General features: G+C 37.3%; 1 protein-coding gene across 1 annotated transcript in view; it reads right to left on the reverse strand.

Moving 5' to 3' along the window:
• Positions 1 to 13,481, reverse strand: part of LOC124233893 (hippocampus abundant transcript-like protein 1) — a 56,922-nt gene that overhangs the window by 7,074 nt on the left and 36,367 nt on the right. The window contains exons 6-8 of the mRNA XM_046651168.1: positions 5,486 to 5,704; positions 3,734 to 3,847; positions 681 to 752 (exon numbers count right to left, since the gene is read on the reverse strand). Of these exons, the coding sequence (XP_046507124.1) occupies positions 681 to 752; positions 3,734 to 3,847; positions 5,486 to 5,704 (405 nt within the window). The remainder of the gene's footprint in view (positions 1 to 680; positions 753 to 3,733; positions 3,848 to 5,485; positions 5,705 to 13,481) is intronic.

Raw genomic sequence — 13,481 nt, forward strand, 5'->3', positions numbered from 1 at the left:
TAGGCTATACCATCTAGGTATGCTGTAGTAGGCTATACCATCTAGGTTTGTTTAAGTACATTCTATGATGTTCGCATGACAAAGTTGCCTAACAATGCATTTCTCAGACTGTATTCCCATCATTAAGCGACATACAACTGTAACAGATGGGGAAATGTTTAATGCTCTTTACTCAACACATATATTCTAATGCACTGATTTTCCACATTTCTTCAGTCCTGGCGATAGCAGGGGTTGAAACAGTTACTGATTTTCATTTCTGCTTTTCACTTCTACTTACTTTTCAACATTAAAATAATATGGAAATATTCTCCAGGTTAAGTTAATTTTGTACTATCTAGAGTCAGATTGTGGTTGGTAGCTGTAAAAGCAAATTTTTATTTGCTGATTGACCCAGTAGAGGTAACAACAAGTATTCTAAAAAGTACTGAAAGGTTGTACTAAAGTCCTCCTAAATCACAACCTCAACATTCTATTCAAAATGGAATGGTTCTATGGACCATATGCAAGTTAGTTTACTGGGTCTGATATTGTTTGAGATGTTACCATGGCAGGGGAGGAGGGGGGCTGAGGTGGGGGTGCTGGGAACCTCCATGAACATTCTTTGCAGCTTCCAGTGAATCTACAGTTATTTCAGAACAAGTGTTAAAAAAACAGGGAATGGGTAAAACGACACTCACCTGAGCCACAATAGACAGAATTCCTACCATAGCTATGAATGCTGCAATTTTAACAGATCCAAAACCTATGACCTGTGGAAACGGAAAGAAAACTCTTTCGTAATACAGATATTATAAATATAATATGTGTTATGTTCTATTAAAGCCATAGGATAAAATAGCTGAGTTCATAAAACCTTGACAACAGCAAATTAAGGCAGTGCTGAAAGCTGAACCCATTTAACCAGTAATTTATATCTAAACATGATATAAGAAATCATTACAAGCAGGTACAACTTAATTTAACTTTTAAGGTAATATTTTCTATTATAGGTCTACCTATTATTTCCTATCCCTCTGCATCCCCAACTCATCAATACACAAATATAACATTATCAAGTATTAGAGAGAACATGAAGAAAATGATTTGACTTTTGAGACTGCCAATACAGAATTTGATTACTAGCAAAGTCAGTAGCTCTCAACTTTGGCTGCACATTAAAATCATGTGGACAACGGAGAAGGTGGGGAAAGGGGAGAGAGAAGAGGGGAGCAATGAGATGCTAGAATCCAGTTGAGACCAATTAAAGCAGACTCTCTGGACCCAGGCACAGGTATGTTTTAAAAAGCTTCCATGGTGACTCTAATGATCAGCCCAAGTTAGCTGGCAATGATTTCTAAGCCTTTTAACCTTAACAGCAGCTCTGAAATGCCTAAAACTTTTAAGTTTTAAATATCAAGTTTTTAAAAAGTTAAATTATTTTGACCTCTATTGAACTTCTATAAAATTCAGAAAAAGGACTTAAAAATTACTGTATACATTCTTCTCATTTCATAAATGACTGTCTTGCTTCAAGTCACACAACTAGCTAATAAAAGAACTAGAGCTTAACCTCTGGTTCCCAAATCAGTGCTGCTGACATTAACAATGTTCTATTACTTTCTAATCAAATGCAATTTTTTAAAAAAAATTAGAACCTGAAAATGTAGCTTTAGGAATTATTTCTCAGCCTATATTTGTAAATATATACACACACACATATATCTATGTATGTATGTATTTTAAATAGTTTTATTGAGATAGAATTTAAATATCATACAATTCATCATTTTAAGTGTACAATCCAATGGTTAGTATATTCAAAGTGTTGGGTAACCACCACCACAATCCATTTTAGAAGATCTCATCACTCCTCAAAGAAACATGGACCTTATTAGGAGTCCCATTCCCCCACCTACCCCTCTGTTCAGCCAGTCATCTACTTCCCCTCTCTATGGATTTGTTTATTCCAAGCATTTCATATAAAGGGAATCATACAATATATGATCCTAACTTCTTTCCCTTAGCATAATGTTTCCAAAGTTCACCCATGTTGTAGGATGCATCAGTGCTTCACTGCTTTTTATTGCTAAATAATAACATTCCACTGTATGGCTATACCACATTTATTGATCCATTTCATCAGTTGATAGAAATCTGGGCAGTCTCTACTTTTTGGCTATAATAAATAATAATTTGGGTAAAAGTTTCTGTGTAGACATGTTTTCATTTTTCTTGGCTATATACCTAAGAATAGATCTGCTGGGAACACTATGCTGAACACCTTGAAGAACTGCCAGACTCTTTTCCACAGTGGCTACACCATTTTACATTCCCGCAGGGACGTATGAGGGACTCCCATTTCTCTATATCCTTGTCTTTTTGATTACAGGCACCTGAGCAGGTGGGAAGTGGTCTCTCATTGTTTTGAGTTGCATTTCCTTGATGGCTAATGATGTTAAGCATCTTTTCATGTGCTTATTGGCCATTGTATATCTTCCTTGGAGAAATTATCTATTCAAAATCCTCTGCCTATTTTTTCACTTGGGTTGTCTTCTTGCTGTTGAATTATAAGAGTTCTCTCTATATATACTGGACACAAGTTCCTCACCATATATATAATTTACAAATATCAAATGCAATTTTAACTAAAATGTGTGTGTTAACCTCTCTTAAAAGTGAGCACAAATAGAAAATAACAGAATGCTTCTGATTTTTCATAATTGGTGGTGGTGGCATAAGTATACGTATAGAAAAAAGGGTAAAAAGGGAAAATATTCAGTTGTTTATCATCCATGCAAAGGGATAAGATTTTTCACTTTCTTCCTTGAGTTTTCTTATTTTTCCTATATTATTTTCTACATTAAATGCATATTTAATTATAAATGCATATATAATTTTCTACATTAAATACACTACCTCACCACGCTTCCCTTTAAATCTCCAGCATCCACCCACCCAAAATGAGCCAAACCAAAATAGAGCTGCTTGAAAAAATGTTTTACTTCTATGCCACCATATAAAATATTACAGTCTTATACTTTTAGGACAACTCTAAGGATGGCAAGTTTAACAAGTTTATTTAAAAATATCTCCAGAAATACAGAAATTTATCTTGGGAGGAGGCTTGCCCTTCCAAAGTGGAGTAAACCATTAGGAGAAGGACTTCCAGTGAAATCAGTAAAAGACCAAGGCAGGATTGCAATGGAAGGCAACTCAGGTCTCAGCAATCCAGAGACCTGAAACAACAGTCGGAAAAAGGAACTTTCTTTTAATTGCCTTAAGTCAATTGCCTTTTGGGGGACAAAGTAAAGTGTAAATTTTTAAAGAGAGAAAAAATCAGAGGAGAGAAAAGATTATCTTGATTATTGTTTGCGAGCCACCTTAAAGTTTACAGTGGTGTTGAGCTCTGGCCTACCAAAGATGGCTTAGCAGGCTGGCTGTGTTCAGACTCAGGGCAGGGCATTTCTGAAATAAACTTTACCTCTCTGTGAAATTTAATGGATATTATTAAAGATTTAAAATATTATGATAAATCCTGTTTCTGCTAATTCTCATTCTGTATATTTTTTCCACAGTAAACATCGTACTAAATTTTAAAGCATCACTGAATTAAAGGTTTCCTGACTACTAACTGTATGTCAGCACCTACATTTGCAACCAGAAGCAAATATACACCTTTTTTCTCTACACTGTTTTCTCCCAACCTTTGATTTTCCTCTTGTTCAAAAGCTACTAGGCATCTACTACTCACCTGCCTGAGATAGAGAAAAAAACTTGAATACTGTCCAGCTTCAGGAAGATATGAAAGAAACACAGTGATGCAGATTAGTAAGACGGTAGAATCTTTCCCAACTTTCTTCAGTGACTAGGAATAAGCAGAATGAGAAACACATAAAAAGCAAATACACACTAATGTCACTGCTATTCTGGGACATTGGCTTCACTGTTTTGATGTATTAAGGTGGATAACAAAAATTGAATGGATAAAAGGACGTGAACCTTAATATTAAATCTATTTTCATCTGTCTATGGAAGTTCTAATTTCAGAGGTATGTATTTCAAATATTACAGGCTTTTTTTTTTTTAAAAAAAAAAAACACTTGCTCATCTCTGTTAATAATACTGGTTCACATCCTGAAACAGCCTATGAACAGATCCTGAAAAACACTGCTCCAGATACCTTTTAAGAATATCTCATCTCTCTCTTTCATTCATAATATAACTCCTTTAAAGCCATAAACAGTATGGGGTTTTCATTACACGCAAATTCACTCTATTCTTTACAACGTTAATATTCAACTTGGCTGTAAAACTGGTAGACAAATAAGTAGGTCCCAGCCATGGGGTCAGTAACAAGATTCTCTGACTAGTAACTTTTTAAATGTTATAATTTTGTCCAAAATTCTTTCTTACATTCCTTTCTATACAGGATCATTGAGGAGACCAAAAAGTGCATCATTTCTAAGGAGTAGAGAGTGCTGCAGAGCATTCTAGTCACCATAACTGTAACCTTATTTTAACTAACAGCAAAAGCAGCTGTCTACTGAGACCTTGCTACATTAGTCCACACCTTGTAGACTAGTTAATTTACATATAATCACTGTAACCCTCACAACAGCCCTGAAAAGGAAGCCACAGTCGTTCCCAGTTCCCATCACAGAGGAGTTTCCCTGTCTCACCCACTGCTGGGTTCACACCTGGTTTCCTTCTCCAAGCACCTCCTTCTAGATGTCTGACATCATGCACCAACAGAATGGGCAGGGCCCCCAGGTCATGCCCTGGGGGGGCTTTTTAGAAAAGAATTTCTAAGTTAGTTTTCCTATTATATGTATTTTTCCTAAAAGGTAGACTTGGGGGGAAAAAGCAAAAATCAAATCTCTGATTATTTTTTCCCGTACAAATTTTCTTAGGAACAAGTGCAAACCAGATAAGGTGGGAGAAGGGGAGAGAAGATTCTTCTTCTCAGTACTTTTTCTAGCTGTTAATGGGATCCTCCTCATGCAAAAAAATAAATTATAGAAAACAATCCATGCAATCTGTAAAAATATAAGTTCAAAGCCTCTGGTCAAAGTGGATGTACACTAAGAATTTAGAAAATAACTACTTTAGTCAGACCAAATACATTTATCCTTTCTGAATTTAAGTAAATGAAAACAGTCACTTCAAACAGCCACTTTCATTTATTTTGTCAAAGAAAAAGGATGAAAACAACCATGCAAAAAGAAAACAAAAACAACCCAACTTCCTTCTCAAACCCTTTATCAGGGATTAACTGGACATGTTTCTCTTTTCCCTTATGATAACCACATGCTTGACTTAAGAAGTATCAATTCTGTATATTTCTTGGTACACAGACTACCTCAGTCTCTCACTTGCAATTAAATTTTTTCTATTTTTACTGGAGAAAGAAATGGATCAACAACTGCTGGGATGCTTGAAGTGTTCTTTTGTTTGCACGGCTTAGAAAGATATTTAGGAAAGTAAGTGTTTTGTTTTTATTTACCGCAAAAGGGTCTGCTTGTTTCCAAGAAATCTGAGCTCCCCAAGAGAGCGGTCTCATTTTCTCCGGCAAAGACTCTGGAACAGCCAATAAGATAAAGCAGATGTCCAGAAGAGCGACCACTGTGGCCACTAGCACAACGAGGTTGTCTCCATAACTGGCTGAGAGGTATGCTCCAATGGCCGGGCTGCTGACCAGACTGGCTGCAAAGGTGGCTGAGACCTGTGGAAAAGCACATTCTCACCAAGGGTCCCATCTACTGCAGGTGCACACCTACAAAAGCACACTCTCACTTAGTCCCACCTGTTGCAGGGGCACACCTATGTTCCCGTTCTCACCCAGGGTCCTACAGGTGCATACCTACAGCCATCTTTCCCTGGCTTTACACAAGACAAAAGGAATGTGTTGCACATAAATTTTAAGAATGAAAGAATTAAAATAATTGTGTTTTAAGAATTTGTTCACAAACTATTAGCCAATTGGAGATATCCTGGAAAGCTGTAAGAGTAAAAAATGATGATCTTATTAGAAATAAAAAGTGTGTGTCCCCATAAATAAAACACATGCACTTTAGTTTTCTTTAATTGAGGAATGGGGATGTGAGGAGAAAGGTATGAAAAAAATTTCTGCAGGGCTGATGACAAAATCTACAAACCAATGAGGGACTACACTTGATTTCATCTTCCAAAAACATGTACTGTTTCACCATTTTATTATTTGGTAATCATTTCATTAGCTCTGAGAAGGGGAAAAAAAAAAATCCCTGATATTCTTAGAAAGAGAAAAAGCTATAACAATAAATCCAAAAGATTTGTTGAGAGATGTCAACACTTTTTAAGTTCCCTGGGCTGTGGATTTCTGTCATGCTGTCACCCCCAACCTCCATCTAATACTAGAGACCACAGAGCCAACTGATCACACTTCCAAGCTGAATCCAGGGCTCCTAGGCGCTAGGGGAGCACTGATGCAGGGTCCTCTGGTGCTAACAGTGACGATCTTGTATCTGCACAAAATAAGTCATTCATTCATAAAAGAGTTTTCCATTATCTTAATCTTCATCATATTTTTAAAAAATTATTTTATTGAGATCATAATGGTTTATAACATTGTGAAATTTCAGGTATACGTTATTATTTATCAGCTTCTGTATAGACTGCATTGTGCTTACCACCAATAGTCTAATTTTTATCCCCTTTATGTGCCCCTTTAACCCTTTTACCCACCCCCAAGCCCTTCCCCTCTGTAACCACTAATCTGTTCTCTCTGTGCATGAGTTTATCTTCTACAGATGAGTGAAATCATAGTGGTTGTCTTTCTCTTTCTGGCTTATTTCACTTACCATAATACCCTAAAGGTCCAACCATGTTGTTGCAAATGGGATGATTTTGTCTTTTTTTATGGCTGAGTAGTATTCCATTGTGTATATATATATATATATATATATATACACACACACATCTTCTTTATCCAATGATCACATGATGGGCGCTTGGGTTGCTTCCACATCTTGGCTATTGTGAATAACGCTGCAGTGAACACAGAGGTGAATAGGTCTCTTCGTATTGTTGATTTCAAGTTCTTTGGATAAATACCCAGTAGTGGGAAAGCTGGATCATATGGCATTTCTATTTTTAATTTTTTGAGAAATCTCCATACTGTTTTCCATAGTGGCTGCACGAGTTTGCATTCCCACCAGCAATGTATGAGGGTTCCCTTTTTTCCACATCCCCTCCAACATTTATTATTTTTTGTCTTGGTAATTATAGCCATTCTGACCAGTGTAAGGTGATATCTCGTTGTAGTTTTGATTTGCATTTGCCTAATGACTAGTGATGTTGAACATCTTTACATGTAACTGTTGGTCATCTGTATATCTTCTTTGGAAAAATGTCTGTTCATATCCTCTGCCCATTTTTTGATCAAGTTTTTTGCTGTTCAGTTGTGTGAGTTCTTTATATATTCTGGAGATTAACCCCTTGTTGGATATATGACTTGAAAATATTTTCTCCCAGTTGGTGGGTTGTCTTTTCATTTTGTTCCTGGTTTCCTTTGCCTTGCAGAAACTCTTTAGTGTGATGTAGTCCCATGTGTTAATTTTCTCTTTTGTTGCCCTTGCCTGAGCGGACATGGTATTCGAAAAGATGCCTCTAAGACTGATGTCAAAGAGTGTACTGCTTATATTTTCTTCTAGGAGTTTTATGGTTTCAGGTCTTACATTCAAGTCTTTAATCCATTTTGAGTTAATTTTTGTGTATGGCAAAAGATAATGGTCTACTTTCATTCTTCTGCATGTGGCCGTCCAGCTTTCCCAACACCATTTATTGAGGAGACTTTCTTTTCTCCATTGTATGTTCTTGGCTCCTTTGTTGACGATTAACTGTCCATAGATGTGTGGTTTTATTTCTGGGTTTTCAATTCTGTTCCATTGATCTGTGTATCTATTTTTGTGCCAGTACCGTGCTGTTTTGATTACTACAGCTTTGTGGTATATTTTGAAGTCAGGGTTTGTGATGCCTCCAGTTTTGTTCTTTTTTCTCAGATTGCTTTGACTATTTGAGGTCTTTTGTTGTTCATATAAATTTTAGGATTCTTTGTTCTATTTCTGTAAAGAATGTCATTGGGATTCTGATTGGGATTGCATTGAATCTGTAGATTGCTTTAGGTAGTATGGACATTTTAACTGTATTTATTCTTCCAATCCATGTGCATGGGATCTCTTTCCTTTTTTTCTTTTTAAAGATTTTATTTTTCCTTTTTCTCCCCAAAGCCCCCAGGTACATACTTGTGTATTTTCAGTTGTGGGTCCTTCCAGTTGTGGCATGTGGGATGCCACTTCAGCATGGCCTGACGAGCCGTGCCATGTCTGCATCCAGGATTCGAACTGGCGAAACCCTGGGCCACCGCAGCGGAGCACGTGAACTTAACCACTCAGCCACAGGGCCAGCCCCTTTCCATTTTTTTATGTCATCTTCGATTTCTTTCAATAATGTCTTACAGTTTTCAGTGTATAGATCTTTCACCTCCTTGGTTAAATTTCTTCCTAGATCGTTTTATTCTTTTGTTACAATTGTAAATGGGACTGTATTCCTGAGTTCCCTTTCTGCTAGTTCCTTAGTAGAGTATAGAAATGCAACAGATTTTTGTAAGTTGATTTTGTACCCTGCAACGTTGCTGTAATTGTTGATCATTTCTAATAGTTTTCTGATGGATTCTTTAGGGTTTTCTACATGTAAAATCATGTCATCTGCAAACAGGGAGAGTTTCACTTCTTCCTTTACAATTTGGACACCATTTCTTTCTTTTTCTTGCCTAATTGCTCTGGCCAAACCTCCAGTACTATGTTGAATAAGAGTGGCGAGAGTGGACACCTTTGTCTTGTTCCTGTTCTCAGAAGGATGGCTTTCAGTTTTCACTGTGAGTATGATGTTGGCTGTGACATCGAACCTGAAGTGAGTTCACTCACCCACTGCGCAGCAAGCCAATCTCTGACACTGGGTGTAGTGGAAAAAAATAGGAATTTTACTATTGCACAGTGCTGGGCAAGGAGAGAGGGCAGCTAATGCTGAAATCCCAAACTCCCCGAAAAGCTAAAAGGAAGGGTTTTTATTTGGGGTTTTAGGTGGTGGAGGGGGAGCATATGGCCTTTCTGGTCGGAGCCTTCCCACCAGTCTGTCTTTGGCCTTGAGACTACTTGCAGAGAAGAGGGAGCCTATGACCTTGCTGGTCAGCAGCTTTCCCACCAGCCTGTATCTCTTTGTGGGGAGCAGATAATGAATCCAGGTGCTTGTCCTTGGCAGTCTGTCTCCATGGAGGATAGTGGATTCTGGAGCTAGGAAGCCAGGGAGTAAGCAGGGAATGAGTGTTTTGGTTTTAACCCCATAGATGCTGGGTTTAATGTAGGGAAACTGATATCAGGGTTGGTATCAGCTATGGGTTTGTCATATACGGCCTTTATGTTATGGTACTTTCCTTCTATACCCATTTTATGGAGAGTTTTATCATAAATGGATGTTGGATCTTGTCAAATGCTTTCTCTCCATCTATTGAGATAATCATGTGATTTTTATTCCTCATTTTGTTAATGTGGTGCATCACACTGATTGATTTGCAGATGCTGAACCATCCCTGTGTCCCTGGTATAAATCTCACTTGATCATGATGTATGATCCTTTTAATGTATTGTTGTATTTGTTTTGCCAATATTTTGTTGAGCATTTTTGCATCTATGTTCATCAGCAATATTGGCCTATAGTTTTCTTTGTGTTGTCCTTGTCTGGTATTGGTATCGGGGTGATGTTGGCCTCAGAATGAGTTAGGAAGCATTCCATCTTCTTCAATTTTTTTGTAATATGTCGAGAAGGAGACGTATTAAATCCTCTTTAAATGTTTGGTAGAATTCTCCAGAGAAGCCATCTATTCCTGGAATGTGGTTTTGGGGGAGGTTTTTGATTATGTTTCAATCTCTTTACTTGTGATTGGTCTATTCAGACTCTCGGTTTCTTCTTGGTTCAGTTTTAGGAGGTTGTATGAGTCTAAGAATTAATCCATTTCTTCTGGGTTATCCAATTTGCAGGCATACAGTTTTTCATAGTATTCTCTTATAATCCTTTGTATTTCTGTGTTATCCATTGTAATTTCTCCTCTTTCATTTCTAGTTTTATTTATCTGAATCTTTTCTCTCTCTTTCTTAGTGAGTCTGGCTAAGAGTTTGTCGATTTTTTTTATCTTTTCAAAGAACCAGCTCTTAAGTTTCACTGATCCTTTCCACTGTTTTTTTACTCTCTATTTCATTTATTTCTGCTCTAATTTTTATTATTTCCCTCCTTCTGCTGACTTTGGGCTTTGTCTGTTCTTCTTTTTCTAGTTCTGTTAGGTGTAGTTTAAAATTATGTATGTGAGATTTTTCTTGTTTGTTGAGGTGGGCCTGTCTTGCTATGAATTTCCCTCTGAAAACCACTTTTGCTGGATCCCATAAGAGTTGGTATGTTGCATTTTCATTTGTGTCCAGGTATTTTTAACTTCTCCTTTGATTTCTTCATTGATCCAAATTGTTCAGTAGAACAGTGTTTAGTATCCACATATTTGTCACTTTCCCAGTTTTTTTTCTTACAGCTGATTTCTAATTTCATAGCATTGTGGTCTTAAAAGACGTTTGATATGATTTCAATCTTCTTAAATTTATTGAGGCTTGCCTTGTTTCCCAACATATAGTCAATCTTTGAGAATGTTCCATGTGTACTTGACAATAATGTGTATTCTGCTGTTTTTGGATGAAATATTTTATATATATCTATTAAGTCCATCTGTTCTAGTTTTTCATTTAATTCCACTATTTCCTAGTTGACTTTCTGTCTGGATGATCTATCCATTGATGTAAGTGGGTTGTTGAGGTCCCCTACTATTATTGTGTTGCTGGTAATTTCTCCCTTTAGGTCTGTTAATAGTTGCTTTATGTACTTTGGTGCTCCTGCGTTAGGTGCATATGTATTCATAAATATTATGTCTTCTTGGTGGAACATTCCTTATATCATCATATACTGCCCCTCTTTGTCTCTCATTGTCTTTTTTATCTCGAAGTCTGCTTTGTCTGATATAAGTATGGCAACACCTGCTTTCTTTTGCTTGCCATTAGCGTGGAGTATCGTCTTCCATCCCTTTACTCTGAGCCTGCGTTTGTCTTTAGAGCAGAGATGTGTTTCCTGGAGGCAGAATATTGTTGGGTCTTGTTTTTTAATCCATCCAGCCACTCTGTGTCTTTTGATTGGAGAATTTGATCCACTTACATTTAGAGTAATTATTGATATATGAGGGCTTAATACTGCCATTTTATCTCTTGTTTTCTGTTTTTTCTTGTTTTCTCTGGTTTCTATGGTTTCTCTTCCTTTGTGTTTCTGTCACTTCAGTTTGGTGGTTTTCTGTGGAGGTTTTCTCAATTTTCTTCTTTTTTATGAATTGTGGCTCTGCTCTGATTTTTTGTTTAGTGGTTACTGTGAGGTTTGTATAAAAGATCTTGTAGATGAGATAGTCCATTTTCTGACAGCCTCTTACCTCCATTAGTCTAAGCAGGTTCCACCCCTTTCCTCTTCCCCATCTAAGTTATTGTTCTCACAAATTATTGTTTTGTGTTGTGAGTGTGTGATTAAAATGAAGTATTTATAGTTACTTTTGATGCTTTCCTTCCCTTTATCTTTAATGTTATAAAGTGTTTGCTAACCTGTTCTGATAGAGAGCTGCAATTTTTTGATTGTGTCTATCTCTTTGATCAAGACTTTGTAAACCTTTTCCCTTCTGTTTCAGGTATGAGGGCATTCTTGATCATCTTTGTAGGGGGGCTCTTGTAGCAATGAACTCCCTCAGCTTTTGTTTATTTGGGAAAGTTTTTTTTTCTCCATCATATCTGAAGGATAGTTTCCTTGGATAGAGTTTCCTTGGCTGAAAGTCTTTGTCTTTCATTATTTTTGAATGTATCATTCCACTCTCTCTTAGTCTGTAAGGTTTTTGCTGAGGAGTCTGCTGAAAGCCTGATAGGGGTTCCTTTGTAGATTATTCTCTTCTGCTTGCTGCCCTTAATATTTTTTCTTTGTCATTGACTTTTGCCAGTTTTACTACTCTATGCCTCAGAGAAGGTCTTTTTACATTGATGAAATTAGGAGTTCTATTAGCTTCATGTACTTGTAAGTCCAGTTCCTTCCCCAGGTTTGGGAAGTTCTCAGCTATTATTTTTTGAACAAGCTCTCTGCTCTTTTCTTCCACTCTTCTCCTTCTTGAATACCCATAATCCTTATGTTGCATTTGCTACTTGAGTCAGATATTTCTTGGAGAATTTCTTCATTTTTTCTTTTAGTCTCAGTTCTCTCTCCTCCTCCACCTAAAGCATTTCTACATTTCTGTCTCTAAATTGCTAATTCTGTCCTGCATAATGTCAGCTCTGTTTTTTAAGGTTTCTAGATTGTTTTTTATTTCATTCATTGTGTTCTTCATCTCCAATATTTATGGTTTTTTTTTTAAGATTGGCACCTGAGCTAATATCTGTTGCCAATCTTCTTTTCTTTTTTTTTTTTCCTTTTTCTTCTCCCTAAAATCCCCCAATAGATAGTTGTATATTCTGGTTGTAGGTCCTTCTAGTTGTGCCATGTGGGACGCTGCCTCAGCATGGCTTGACGAACAGTGACATATCCACATATCCACAGCCAGGATCTGAACCAGCAAAATCCTGGGCCGCCGAAGCAGAGCATGCAAACTTAACTAGTTGGCCACAGGGCTGGCCCTGGTTTTTTTAGAGGTTCAATCTCTTTTGCAAAAAATTCCTTCTGCTCATTAATTTTATTCCTGAGCTCACTGAACTGTCTTTCTGAGTTTTCTTGTAACTCGTCAAGTTTCTTTATGATAAGTATTTTGAATTCTCTGTCATTTAGATTGTAAATTTCTGTGACTTCAGGATTGGTTTCTGGAGACTTATAATTTTCCTTCTGATCTGGAGTGTTAATGTATTTTTTCATGGTGTTTGATGAAGTGAACCTTGGCCGCTGCATAGCGGTAGGATCTGGTTGCAGATTCCACCTGCCACTTTAGCAGGGGATTGGGGAGAGCCATGGAACTATGTTTTCTGAAGTTGTGCTGATAGGGCTTGTCTATCACTATTGCTTGGTGGGTCACCAACACAGGTGCAGGCATCCTGGTGTGAATCTGCTGCTCTGACTGACTGGCCAAGCTGGTGCACCAGGTGGGAGGGGATGGGTGCTTTCTCTTGCATGTGCAAGTCTGCACTGCACTCACTGGTGGCCTGCCTGGGCTGCTGGGCTTGGTAGGGGCATCCATGCAGTGGCTCTGCCTCCTCACCACCTTTTTGTATGTAAATTGAGAAGATACTCTACTACTCAATGCACAAATAAAGAAACAGCAATAGAAAGTTAAACAACTACCTTAAATTCACATAATGAGCAAGAACTTAAAGCCATTTTCCAATCTCTCAAATTAATCTTCCCAACAAAAATGTACA

The sequence above is a fragment of the Equus quagga genome, unplaced genomic scaffold, assembly GCF_021613505.1.
Source record: "Equus quagga isolate Etosha38 unplaced genomic scaffold, UCLA_HA_Equagga_1.0 270_RagTag, whole genome shotgun sequence".
Classification (NCBI taxonomy): Eukaryota; Metazoa; Chordata; class Mammalia; order Perissodactyla; family Equidae; genus Equus; species Equus quagga.